The 14152-nt window shown below is 31.0% G+C and overlaps 1 protein-coding gene across 1 annotated transcript; it reads right to left on the bottom strand.

Moving 5' to 3' along the window:
• Positions 1–4966: 4966 nt before the first annotated feature.
• On the bottom strand, positions 4967–11779 carry LOC136988586 (lipase member H-A-like). The gene is made up of 10 exons (XM_067286484.1): positions 11630–11779; positions 6969–7198; positions 6728–6877; positions 6548–6665; positions 6368–6469; positions 6169–6297; positions 5825–6088; positions 5598–5721; positions 5335–5520; positions 4967–5223 (listed from the first exon to the last, which is right to left on the bottom strand). The coding sequence occupies exons 1-10, from the start codon at positions 11676–11678 to the stop codon at positions 5130–5132; spliced, it is 1446 nt and encodes a 481-aa protein (XP_067142585.1). The 5' UTR covers positions 11679–11779; the 3' UTR covers positions 4967–5129.
• Between the last annotated feature and the right edge of the window lie 2373 nt (positions 11780–14152).

Raw genomic sequence — 14152 nt, 5'->3', positions numbered from 1 at the left:
TTTTTCTACAAACGTCTCCAACTGTTTTATTCAATGCATCTAAATAATATCTCATGAAACATTTTTTAGCTTTGTAAAACATCATGCTAATGATATTAGTTTGAATTGTGAGGTAATAAAAGATATTTATTATTATTTATTCTTTGAAAATATAAATGTGGTGCTTTTACTTACAGCTGTATTTTAAGGATAAAATCTATAAATTCTAAACACTAATTGTACTTACAGTTTTTTTTTCTACTAGTATCATATATACATTATCGTTACTTACATCGTAGCAAAGATCGGAAGTCCAGGATGGTATTACCTGGTTTGAAACGTTGGGAAATGAGACCAGTGCCGTAACTAGGCAGGTGCAACAGATGCACCCGCACAGGGCCCACTTGGAAGGGGGGCCCAAAATGCATGTATTTGTTTTATTAATTTCCCAAACCTAATTAGTTAAGGGGCCTAAATGCAAATTCTTGCACAGGGCACAAGAATGGCTAGTTACGGCACTGAATGAGAGAGATAATTGAAGTCAGAGTCCAGCGCTTTAGTTGCTATGACGAACTTCATGAGGCACTTTGTTCTTCTTAAAGACGTTCATTGCACATGGCCAATGGTCATACTACATATGCCACATGAAGCTCTAGAAACATTTTAAATTTTAATTCGACATTTACAACCACTTTTGAAAGTAACAGTATTAAATATCTGATAAATGTCGCACAATCGCAAACTTTTTAAAACATATATATTAACCATCACAAATAAAAAACAATAAAACAATTGTTTTATCGCGCGTGTTAATTGCGCGGATATTAACCGAGTATTGCATTTACATAACCACTATAATAACAATAATAAATACTTAAGTAATATTTTCAGACGTTTGTCGATAGATTCTGACATTCAGGATTTGGATAGTTTTATTTTGAAAGTTAAATTGTATCGAATAACTTAAGTTTTTTTCTATATTTTTTGTCTAAACAAATGCTTCTTTTGCAATGCATTGATCTATATATTGGAAATAAATCGGTACAACTCTTTGCTCTCTTAACCAGATTTTGTTCCCTAATCGTCTAAATAGGACTCTAGTTTATTTCTGTTGTAATATGAAAGCAGACATTTATTATTTTAGTTATTTGTTATTATTAATTCATCAGTTTTAAATGAATATTTAAATTTTTCTTGATTCGAAACGATAGCTTTGTTCTAACAATCAAAAGTATGTAAATACAACACGCATAATCAGATTTTATAATTGCGTTTATAATTTACTGTTAAATACTATCCAGCATCGAAGCTCTTTCAGCTCGCACTATGTAAAGGTGCATATTTGAAAGAGAACGTCAACCGGAAACTTTATTTTCTAGTATCGCTCAGTGGGAAGTACTCGAAAGAATAGTAACAATTAAAGAAAGATTTATTACAGTTTATAACAAAAAGTTAATTATTTTAATTGTACTTAATTTGTAAGTAGACCTATACAACGATCAGTACCAGTACTCTTTGGAGCTCTAGGAAAATTGTATTGTACAACGAAATAAAGTATAAGAAGTCCTCGATAGGTTCTTGGAACTCCAACGTTAAGCGAAACAACCTATAACGAAATCAATTTTACCATATTCGATTAATATTATTCTAACGGACTTATTGCGGACTATAAATCGTGTTTGCCAACTCCAGCATTTATTTCCAACCCATAGAATCAATTTTACTGTTTATAAAGAAAATCCAACAAAGATAAGAGTAAACGATTACAGATATACAGTACTTGTATGTTTTCTCAATGAGGAAACGACGTCATCACTTGTTGGTGTGAAAATGAAGCTTGCAAGGAAAGAGGCATTTCGTGTTAATGACGATGTTGTTGCATGAGAGGGCATTGTAATGTCATCGTTGTTTATTTTGGATTGATATTATGATGCGAGAGGCGTTTAAAGGCCTTTCTAAATTCTGGTAGGTCTTAACGTAGTCTCAAGACAATAAACAACAGTACGAGATGTGACAACTTTCATAGTTTATTTATTTTGCTGTTTTAGTTTCTAGTTTTGGCTTGGTAACTAAATTATTTAATTGTTTTATTGTTAAACTGACATTTTGAACAAAAAACCGGATGTTACAATTTTCAGAGGGTAATATTTAAAATTTTATTAGCCATGTTTTCACAATCAATTCTAGAATAACTATATTTTTATTATAAATTGTCATAAATTTTCATACTTCTTGTAAAATTGAACTTTTATACAGTACACCATTTGATACCGTACTTTTTAGATGCTTAATTTTTTATAATTAATTATAAAATATCAAGTAATATATAATATACCTATAATACCTATAATATATACCTATACCATACCTATAATATATACCTATACCATACCTATAATATATTTTTAATGTTGACAAATCTGTACTATTTTCTAGACATGTATTTGAAATTTTATAAAAGTAAGCTGTTGTTTCTATTTTTTAATTTTTTTCCTACTTCTTTCAAGTGTATTTTTTGTAAGTATTTAAATAAATGTTTGTTTTTTAAACTTTACAAATCAAGGCTCATAACTCTTTATAGTGGCTCTTAGTTCAAGTTCTTAAGTTAAATTTATGTGGCCATACATTATAATTTTAATGACAATCTATTGTTAGCAAAATGGAAGAAGCAAATCAGTCAAATGAAAACCATAAAAATTATGTAATAATTCTAAAACTTATAATTTTTTTTTTTTTTTTTTTTTTTTTTTTTGTAATTGGCAACATTATCGAATGACGTCTGGGAAGTGAGTACTACAAATCGGTACGCATACGGCTAAATTTGTGATGTCACAGCGGCAGTCCTAAGATGGTCATCCCAGTTTTGTCGTCCCATGGAGGAGCATCATTCTGGTTATCAGATTCCTTAGTAGTGAAGGAATAAAAACAGAAATTCATCGCAAAATGAAGGCTCAATATAGGAGTTTATGCACATCTCTTGCGGAAGAGATGTGCATAAACTCCTATATTGAGCCTTCATTTTGCACAAGAAACATATAAAGTTTAAAAGTGACGTGACTTCTATGGATAATGACCAGGAACCAAGACAGGCTCACTAAGTTGTGACACCACAGTCAAAATCTGAAGATTAACGCATAGTACAGGTAAACTTTCTTGTTACCTGGATACAGTAAATTAATTATTTACCATCATTCATGTTTTAGCACACTAGGCTATATTATCCTTGTTGAACATAATAGGGTCCTTCAGTAACAAGACAATGCGAAACTACATATTGCTCATTTGACAGTTTCATTCATGGAAAAACTGCATATGGAGTGTTTTACTCACTCTAAACTCTCATACCTCTTATTTGGATCACTTAAAGGTGCTGAGTTGCAGAATTTTCACATTAGATGAAGAGATGCAGAAAGCGTTGATGAGTATAGCTCTACAAGCAACAAAAAGAATCCTATTTCAGAGGAATCCATGGACTTTGTAACGAACGGAAAGTATACATTGCAAGAAATATAGACTACGTTAAAGATTGTATGACATTTTTAATCAATACATTGACATTTATTTACATATTAATGTTTTCACTTGACTCTTCCTTATATATATATTGTATCAATTTACATTGAAAGCAGAATAAAAATATTTTCGAAGATGGATTAACTTACTTTGTAATAGAAGTGAATTTTCTTACGTCTGAGAGTTAATTAACACGGATAATCGGGAATCTACCGTATTAATATTGTCGTAGTTAAATGAAATATTCATAATAATTATTTAGATAAACTGGGAAACTCTTAAGTCTATATAGCTCGGAATAGTTAGAGTTAGCTTGTTACAGTCTTGTGATTAAATCCGGGATACTGAGCCGAGCTTTCGATTGTCGACCTTTTCTATTACAAACACTTTTATTAAACTTCGTGGTAGTTTCTTTCAGGTACAGTAAGTACAGTATACCGATTTCATACTTAACATTATAACAGTAGAAAACACATTGGAATAATTCTACAAGATTTAAATAATGTACTTTCGTTGTTCCCTTAACGTGTTTTCTCTACGAGTACTCAATAAGTAACTTGTGTAAGTAATGATGATTGTAGCGTCATAACTCACCGCTATGGCATCTTTGGGGTTGCAAGCAACGAAAAAGCAACCTTTTAATGATTCAGATATTGAGAGATCAAGAGGTTGCATAATAAACGCAGTGGAAATTGTCACTCAAGGTATGCTACGTAAGGTATTACGTAACACGTAACACGCTTCGAGTGACAGTCGGTGGAGAAATTGAATATTGTCTTGATATTGAGAGAATGACGCATGTGCACATATCGAAATTTCTTACAGATGAGAAATCTTTTTGATTTTGCTCACTAATTAGGGAAAACCGCGCGGCTTGCTCTTTTTCTTAAAATAAATATGAGTTTCTGTAATCTGTCAGTTTTCTCGGTATATGTTTTATGCAATGGCAGTGTATAGTTTTTGTTTTTTTTCTCCGTAACCTCCGGTCCATATATTTTGGTAAGATTCGTTAGATGGTTGATGGCGATGAGGGAGAATAACACGATCATCATCTAACGAGTTTCTTGATAAGAGAACTCTCTATGAGAAACTAGTCACTGTGTGTTAGACTCATGAGTAAAATCCGAAACACCAATCTCCAGTGCTCAAGTGGTTTTTATCCACTTGGTTACTGTGGTCCGATATAGAAAGGTAGCAATCCTACTCCTCACTTTCGGGTACTCGCACTTCAAGTTAAGAACTAAACAAAATACACCGTATAATATCCTACGTTAATTATTCAAATGCTTTAAATGCTCATATTGTTACTTTGTTCAAAAAGAACGTGTTCATAACAGTCGACAACAAAAGTAAATAGCCACGTCGCGACGATTTTTTGTTGCTTTTATTCGGTATGAAGAACATGTTTAATGTGTCGATCGTAATTCTATTTTCAACTGTGACAAATGTATTTATTAATGCAATGAAAACAATATTTTGTATAATAAACATAAATATTCTATTAATTCTTTCACCATGTAACATATTTTTCAATTAATCACAAGTTTTGTAAATTATTACTTAAATTGTCACAAATATACTATATGAATTAACTAAATGTATATAGAACGAAGTTATCAGAAATTAATATCACATCTCTAACAACTTGCAACCAAATTCAACAACACAAATTCTTCAGGATAAATTGGTCCACCGTATGTAGTGCCATATGTAATCAAACGGGAACGATCTCTGAAAATAAATATATACGATTTATTCGGATAGACCACTGCACAATAGCTGTATACGTCATAATATCAATAATTATCTAAATTTATGATTCTTAATAGAAAGACAACTTACGTTTCCAAGTTATTCATAGGAACAATCTTAACACATTGCACGGATAACTTGCTGTCTGCACGTGGTCGTGTAGTGTACCAAATAAACTCCAAACTACTTATTGGATAGATACTATAAGTAGAGACTACTAGAGATCGTTTCTTTTCTCCAGGTCGAAGCGTTTCTGTATCATAATTGACATACAAACTGAAATTTAAAAAACGATTTATTCAATTTAATATATTAAAACGATGTTAAAAATTCAAAATTATATTAATACGAACACTTCATCCAGTACAACGTTTACTGTTTCACTTTGAACATAATTTATAACCAGAACCATTTTACCTACTTCGGTTGTAATACCCGGACCCGAACCCAGTGTGACTTCCACGTGATAATGGTACACTAAAATCGTAAGCAATTTTAAAATTAAATTTTGTAATCATAAATCAAGCTTTTCCTACAATGAAAAATTAAATATTGATTTAAATTATGAATTCAAACTCACAAAAGTAATCATTAGTGAACGTTGTAGCCATGTACATTGTTACGGTTTCATTTGTGCTTCTATAAGGGTACTCTTCTGCATGTATTCCTATCATAGCGCATCGTTTACCATCTTCACCACATTCGCTACATTCTCCTCTCTTAAAGGCTTCATAGTCCTTACATTGATAAGCAACAGGAGGAATTTTAGAGTAAAGAGAAGAAGCGAAAATATAAACTGCACGCGTATGAGAACATTCGAATACTATTTCAGGAATTACAATACCTGAAATATTTATAAAACTATTAAATTTACATTAAATAAATTATGTGTAATGCTATTTTTAAATTCTAATTAATAAATACCGGCGAACTCATACGCAAAATCTAATTCCTTATTTCGTATTACATATTCATCTCCACATCCCCTACCAATATGGCCTCCGTCTGGTTTAAAATGCAGGTGTCCGGCTGATTCATTCACGAAGGCTTGCACTAAAAGTTAAAACTTTTGTAAATAAGAATAATATATAAAAAATTCGGAAAGATGAAGAAAAATATTAACTGGATATTGAAGTAGTTATAAAATCTACAAAATATGCATCTGTAATATCAAGTTTAAATTCTGGTGGATTCCCTTCGAAGCAGGTGCCGGCACAATCTAGTCCTAGTAAAAGCGTAAGTTTAAGAAATTAAATTAAGAAAAATACATTTTTAAATTTAATTTAAATATAATAAATTTTGCCTGTAATTCTTCGAATCTTTCCTGTTTTCAAATGATTTGCAAGAAATCCCGCTACCTGACATCCGAGACTATATCCAATTATATGAAAATTGGAAAAATCGATTTCGTCGCAGTTACTCTGTAAAAATCGGAAAAAGTTTGTTAAATAGGAAAAAAATGCTATATAAAATGAATTCTCACCTTTAATATTTCTAGTTGTTCTGCGATATATTTGCCTGTCGATAGCGTGTTTCTTACTGCAAAAGGAAATAGAGGAACAGCAGCTCCTAAACTCCAATCCACAATGATCACATTACAATCTTGGTAATATAAATAAGCGGCTTTTAAAAACTACAAAAATAAAATCGATTACTGATCTTGAAAATTAAATTATAATCCTTAGATTTAGTAATTTTATTTCTCGTTTCGACGGTTTTCTTACTATAATAGGTTCGGCATAAGGATCCATCTCGTATCCACTTATTATCATTACTGTTTTCAACTTTGGATTGTAGTTAGTATTCCCAGAACAATTGGTGAATGTTAAATTCTCAGGATAATATCGGTTATGTGGAGTATAAAGTAGAAAAGAAACTGGGTATACATAATCATTTTCTGCTCCGTTGAAAAGCTCTTCTGCCGATATAGGGCACTCAATTAGAGCATTTGAAGCTATGAAAGTAAAAAAATTAATAATTATTTGAAATTAATATAGGATCGGGTGAAGTTTAATAGTTGTAAAACTAGCCTTTCTAAAATTTTCTAAAAATATACTTGAATTTTAGACACAATTCCACTATATTTTTTGCAAATAACGTTTCGTTGTTGCATTTAAAAATAATTTACAGTGTATTTCTTGCGATATTTTACTGTGAATATTAACTTTAAAATGATAATAACTTGTGTCAAAATATATTAATAATCCTGGAATAAAATAAATATACATATTTTAACATTATAATTCGTCTTATAATGTTAAAAATACATTATAATAAACTCCCTGTACTGCTTTCTGAACGTTTTCTTACGCATAATCAGTTTTCTCTTGTGATTTCTTGACATTTTGTGGAAAATAAAACAACGTTTTATAAAAGATCGACTTAATCTTTTATTATTTAGTAACTTAATCTGTTATAATATTAGAGTATATGACATTTTAATCCAAAAAAGCTGGCAAGGGCCAGTGGCGTAGCTAGCATGGGTGACACCCGGGGCGGATATCGTGGTGTCACCCCAAGTCACATCGTGGTGTCACCCATTTTAACTCTTTTATAAAACACTATTGAATTGTAATATCTTCGCAGTCGAGCAACTTGAACGCTATATCGAAAATGCGATGTCGCGACGTATAAGTTTAGATTTATAAAATAAATCATAACCATACATCAGTACTACCACGAGAGGTGGCCCTAGCTGTCGACCTTTGTTTTTTTTTGTTTTTTTTTTTTATACGAATCGATTCACGAGACGATCGAAGCTTCGGTGCTTTATCGTTCAAAAACACTGTGAGAGTTTCTTTCACTTTTTATTTTTTTCAGAGTCGAGTGTCACCGCTAAAACACACCGGGTGTCACCCCTAACAGGTGACACCCGGGGCGGGCCGTCCCCACCGCCCACCCTCGCTACGCCTCTGGCAAAGGCTCTTGCACTCGAACGGGAAGTTAAAGAGACCGGGAAGTCAAATAATTTCAATTATACTACGCTATTAAATTGAAATAATAGTAAAAGTTTAAAAGGAATAATTTTGGAAAAAGCAAATTGCTTAATCCCACTAATCCCACAGGCATTTTCTTTTTATAAAATTTTAATTTTTAATTATTTCTAAAATTAATTATAAATAATTATATATAAAACAATATTTTATGAATTTTAATGGCAAACTTATATGAAAATTATGTATAATTTCTATAAATGTAAAGGTTATGTTATCAGTAAATCAATAATACTAACAATTGTACTAAGAAGATTGAATTGAATTGATGGAATAAAAGCATATACTATTATTTCCTTAACGTTATAATTAAAAAAAAAAAAAAAAGAAAATTAAAATTTAGATATATTTTTATAAATGAAATTTATTTTGAATTATTAAAACAAAGCCATTTAATTGTGAATGGCATGTGAAAACTATTATTGTTGTTTTAAAAGAATTTTTATAAAACATATACCGTATATCTCGGCGGATAAGACGATAGTTGAACCATAAAAAATGGCCCCGAAAATCCGGGGTCGTCTTATAGGACAGGTACAAAAAATTAAATTGAAATTTATATAAATTAAAACCATTATAAAAAGACAAACAAACCGTAATTATTTACTAGAAGAGAGTATGGTATGTGCACAAAATAGAATAGCCCATACAATATTTTTGTGAATAAGCATGGTCATTACCCGAATGCCCGAATTAGTGCGAATGTTTGCAAAAATCGCCAGATGCAAGAAAATAAAATTTGTTCATTCGAAAAATTACAAATAGGACATAATTCCGTATATGCTATACAGTATTATTATTCAGATAATGATCGCTGATCTAAACTAAATTCATAGGCCGTTGATAGTTTGGGGGTCGTCTTATAGGACAGATATATGCTAAAACTATAAAACTTCGACGAAAATTTATACATAGTCTTATCTGAAGGTCGTCTTATCTGCCGAGATATACGGTAATAAATTAGAATGTAAATTATAATTTTTTTTTTTTTATCAGAAATTACTTTTTAGCTGCAATTTTCAAATTGAGGACTTATAAATTCTTAATATTAAGCTTATATATTTGTTCGATATGTATTATTATAGATAATTCAGACAAATCAGAATTTACAGAACAACATCTGTTAATAAAATCAGGCAGGTGCCGATGATAATTTTAATTAGACGTTTCGAAACCCTGCATATGTAGAGTTGACATTTTAAATTGCTTAAAAATTACAAAAACTAGCCACAACTAATTTGTAATATATATATCTATATATATAATATATAATCGAGACGAGTTGATGATGATGATGATGATAATAATAATAATAATAATCAGCGCAGAGCCAAACGGTTAGGAGTTGAAAGTTGAAATTTGGTACACAGTTAGGGTATGTCACGAGAACGCACACTAAGAAGGGATTTTTCGAAATTCCTCTCCACGGGGGGAGGGACAAGATTAAAGATTCTATATACATTATCGAGACGTGTCCAAACGGTTAGGAGTTGAAAGTTGTGTTACGCCACGTTAAAGTGTTAAGTAACAATGGAGAACAAGAGAAAGCGACGTGCAAGATTTACGGGCGCTGGAGAAAAGAAAAGAAAGAAAGAAAAGGAGTAATATGTTAGAACGTATTCGATTTTCAAATTTAAACAGATTAGTTCGGTTTTCCTCTACCCTTCTTTTTTAGAACATTCGATGAAAATCGAACGATATAATCAGAACACGTCGTGAAAATCGAACAATATTAGAACATTCGATTTTCAAATTCGACCTTTCTTTAGAAATACTTAGTTCGTTGATGAAATTACTCTCTTTTTTTGTGACTATAACGTAATAATCTTAATCTTCGCTATCGTTACTTTTGCCCGAGCAACGCCAGGCCTACCTGCTACTATATATATAACCTTTTAACACGAAATATCTATTTATTTCCTTTAAAACTTAAATATTAATTCGTTATAAACAATTGAAATTGTCTTATAAATTTTTGAATTTTAAATTATCATTTGTAACTAAATTTATTTATTTATATAAAATATTCATTATTATATAGATAAATTAAAAACTGAAAGTTTTATAAGTAAAAAAATTCTACTACAATTCGACCAGAATTTATAGTTTATCATACAATTTTGGAATATTTTTATATATTACAAAATTGTTTATTATGTAACAAATGTTTATAGTTAATTGAATGCTATATATATAAATATATTCTACATTCTTTTATACACTTATAAAAATTTAATTTTTAGTTTATTTATTATAGCAGAACTTCAAATGTACAGTACATTTATCAATTTAACATTCTGTGCGCCACTCACATTATAAAATATGCATAAAATTATAGTTTAAATCTCTGAATAACCAGCCACTAATAGAAATATAAAAAGTCCGACCTCGGTGACATTATTCCAAGCGTTATTTTTAGGACAGTGGCCGTTGTTCAGATGTTAAAAATAAGACTTTCGGTTGGAGTTATTATGTATGCATTTTTGTTAAAAAAGAAAAGTTCTTGTAAAATGGCCGCCGTTTAGAGGTGCCTGTTGTCGGGAGGGTCGTTATTGGCGGACTGTATTTAAATATATATTTTAATTTTAAAACGTCAGTTTTATTAACTCTAAAATTTAAGTATTTATATATAATTTTATGAATATCAATCTTAACACAGTATAATTATGCACTGTATCATCATCATCGGTTAATGATTAATTGTTAAGTTACGATAACACAACACTCGGCGATTTACATAAGGATGCCTTCCGAGAGGTCTTTTTAAGAGTAACTGGCCTCCATTTAGGCGTTACAGACGTGAAGAAAACCCGGAAAACTCCACGTGGCCAGCCCGTCTTGGCGAGGCGCGAACCCACGACCGAACTCGTGTTTACGGAATAGAACCGCTTGGTGGGCCTAATGATTAATTGAATTGATCGATAAGCTACATAAACAAATCGGAAATATACAGCGGGACGGACTGACAGCGATGTCTGTAATGTTCAGATCGAATTTCACAAAAATGTCCGGTAATCTGGTCCCGTAATTGGCGGATTTACAAAATTTTATTATAGTAAATTTATTCGAATTATATACAGATGCTATAAATTAATTTAATTAAATTAAGAAATTTTAAAAAAATGTAAGTATTTCTTAAAATACAAAATTCTAATTCAATTAATAATAAAATTATCAAGAAAATTAAAGCGCCATATACGTTAAAAATCTACTAAATTGATTGTTGACGAAGCATACTCAAATTATACAATGAAAGTTAAAAATTATTTCAAATATATAACAATAGAGAAATATTATTTGCTCAATATTTTCTTGCTTGTTACGATTAAAAGAGAATTTCGTGTTAATAATTAAAAATAAATACACATATATATATATATATATATATTTACCTGACATCTCATTCAACAAAAATAACGGGAGAATAAAACTAGTAAACATTGCTGCAATATTGGAAAATTGTGTACTGAAAATATTTTAAATGTGCGTGATTTTATATTTTATATTTCCGAAATTTACGTAACGAACAACAGATGTTTTCAGCGAAAAACCATACTGAAAGTACAAATGGTTGCTTAGTCACTTCCGATTCAATAAAGTCTTTAAAACAAATAAAAATTTACTTGTATTTAATATTTAAATATTTGCGAGTAGAATTTTTAGATTAAATTATAATTAATAAACCCTACTACAAGTGAAACGAACAATTATTTATTGTGACATAGTCACAATGCCGAGCTGCAATTTTTAATCGTATTTTTAATCTATTTAATTCAAAATATGTGCTCTTCATCTCAAATTAGTAGTGTCTTGCCCCTGTATATCGTACTTTTCCTGTTAGCAATAGAGTCGTTCCGGTCATCTAACACCTTTTTGAATTAAAATAACATAACTTCCAGTTTGTATCGGACGTTTGTATACATACATACATACATACAAGAAAGACATCTGCCGTACACGAAGTGTTTAGCCGGCAGAAAAGAGGGTAAGGGAAAGAGGAGGAGAAGAAGGAGGGAGAGGAGATAGACAGTAGAGAAAGGTAGGATCCCTCTGAACGGCATACATGGCAACAGTACTCTCTGTTTGATACTATTTAGATAACCTTTGTAGTTATATAAATCAAATACTATAAAGGTTATCTTACGTAAGGGTTCATCGCAATCTAACACATTTTAAAATTTATTTAAATTGTGTACAGTAGAGGAATAAAGAATCTTTAAAGTGCGTTAGATTGGTTACTCGGTGTAATAAACCATTACGTAAGATAACCTTCGTAGTTATGTAAATCAAATACTATAAAGTAATATAATTGAAGAGTTAGAAGTAATCTATATGTACAACATTATTTCTGAAAAGGTTTTTGAATTTTAAATTAATTTATAATCTTTTCTTCTAAAATTTAACACATTTTAATTATAAGATTAAAGTAATGTGTCGTTACTTTAATCACTTCCCCCCGTACATTTTAAATATTAATAATTTAGATTTATAAGAGATAACAAGAATATGCAAAATATTTTAAGAGATAATTTATTCAAGATTTAACATCTGTAATCTAGTGGCGTGCCGTCATTGGAAGCGATGGAAGCGCCGATTCCACCTTCCAATGACCTTCCCTTGTATTTTATAAAATATAAATTTTCATATTTTAACGTACTTTGCATTAATTAAAACTAATATTTTATTATAACTGCATTATGTATCTTTTACAAATTTCTATACTACATGTGAAAAAAAACGATAAGATCGCTATTGTATATTCGAATGATTCGGTGGCGGAAGGAGTGTCGAAACCGGGTCAGTTTCCAATCAGCCAGATTATATAGGCATTGTCACATGCGGTTTACAGAGCACCAACCTCACCCGGTTTAGCTAGTAGAAGCAACACACGCGTAAAGCGTCCAATTTTATATCCCGGAGCGGTTGTGGGCTGTTAGCCGCCTGCCTGCTAGATGTTCGGCCGCCCTCGCCCGATTATGTGAATCATGAGCAGACTAGATCAACGGCGGGCAACCCCCGGCCCGCGGGCCAGCTACGGCTAGCAAAAAGTTTCTATCCGGCCCGCGAGATCTTTAATAGATTATTAAATTGGAAAAATAACTACCGGTAATTAATAGTTATTTTTCTAATTCTTTGTAATTTTCGAAAACGATAAGAGAAATAAATGTAGTAATTAACTTTTTATTTATTTATTTCATATTTGCAGACTAAAAAAATTACGAGTCACAAGAAGGCGTCGATTAACTGCTACGACCCGCGAAGAAACGTAAAATTTATTCTGGCCCATGTTATAAAAAAGGTTGCCCACCCTAGAGTAGATTTATAACTTAACCCAACCGATAGGAGTTTACTGGCATGTTTTTATGATAGTTCTGTATAGTTGGCAGGAGTTTTAAAAAAATCCATTAAAATATTTGATATATTTATTCTGCGTTTATTCTGCTCTCCCATCTTATATTACTTATGGATTTCAATGTTAAACCGGTGATATTACGATTTAGTATGTCCCATCTGTAAGAGGATGCAGAAAAAACGTGTCAATTGTAGTACAGTGTTAACTGTTACTTTGGCAGCATCATTTACAACCAAATTTAATGAATGAGACGTACAATGGTACAGAAAAAGTTCTAGAATTTATTTTCCTTAAATTTACGATTTATATATCCGTTGTCATAACAATTCCTTTCCCAAGACTACAGATATTCAAGTACAAAGTAACTGATTTCGACCTATTTCTATTTAAGTAGTAGTTAAATAATTAAGCGATTAGAGAATTAGAAACATAAATAAAACCCTGATGAAAGAGCCGAAATTTTACTTAAACAGAAGCTTAACCGAACCAATATACAGCCGAGTACAGTGGGGTCTGTTCTCTTCATAATATTAGATGTAATAAAGACAGAAATTTTTCCAGT

Source organism: Centruroides vittatus, unplaced genomic scaffold, assembly GCF_030686945.1.
Source record: "Centruroides vittatus isolate TY-2023 unplaced genomic scaffold, ASM3068694v2 scaffold_3315, whole genome shotgun sequence".
NCBI lineage: Eukaryota > Metazoa > Arthropoda > Arachnida > Scorpiones > Buthidae > Centruroides > Centruroides vittatus.
Note: the sequence above shows the minus strand (reverse complement) of the source record. Positions and strands in the feature narration are given on the sequence as shown.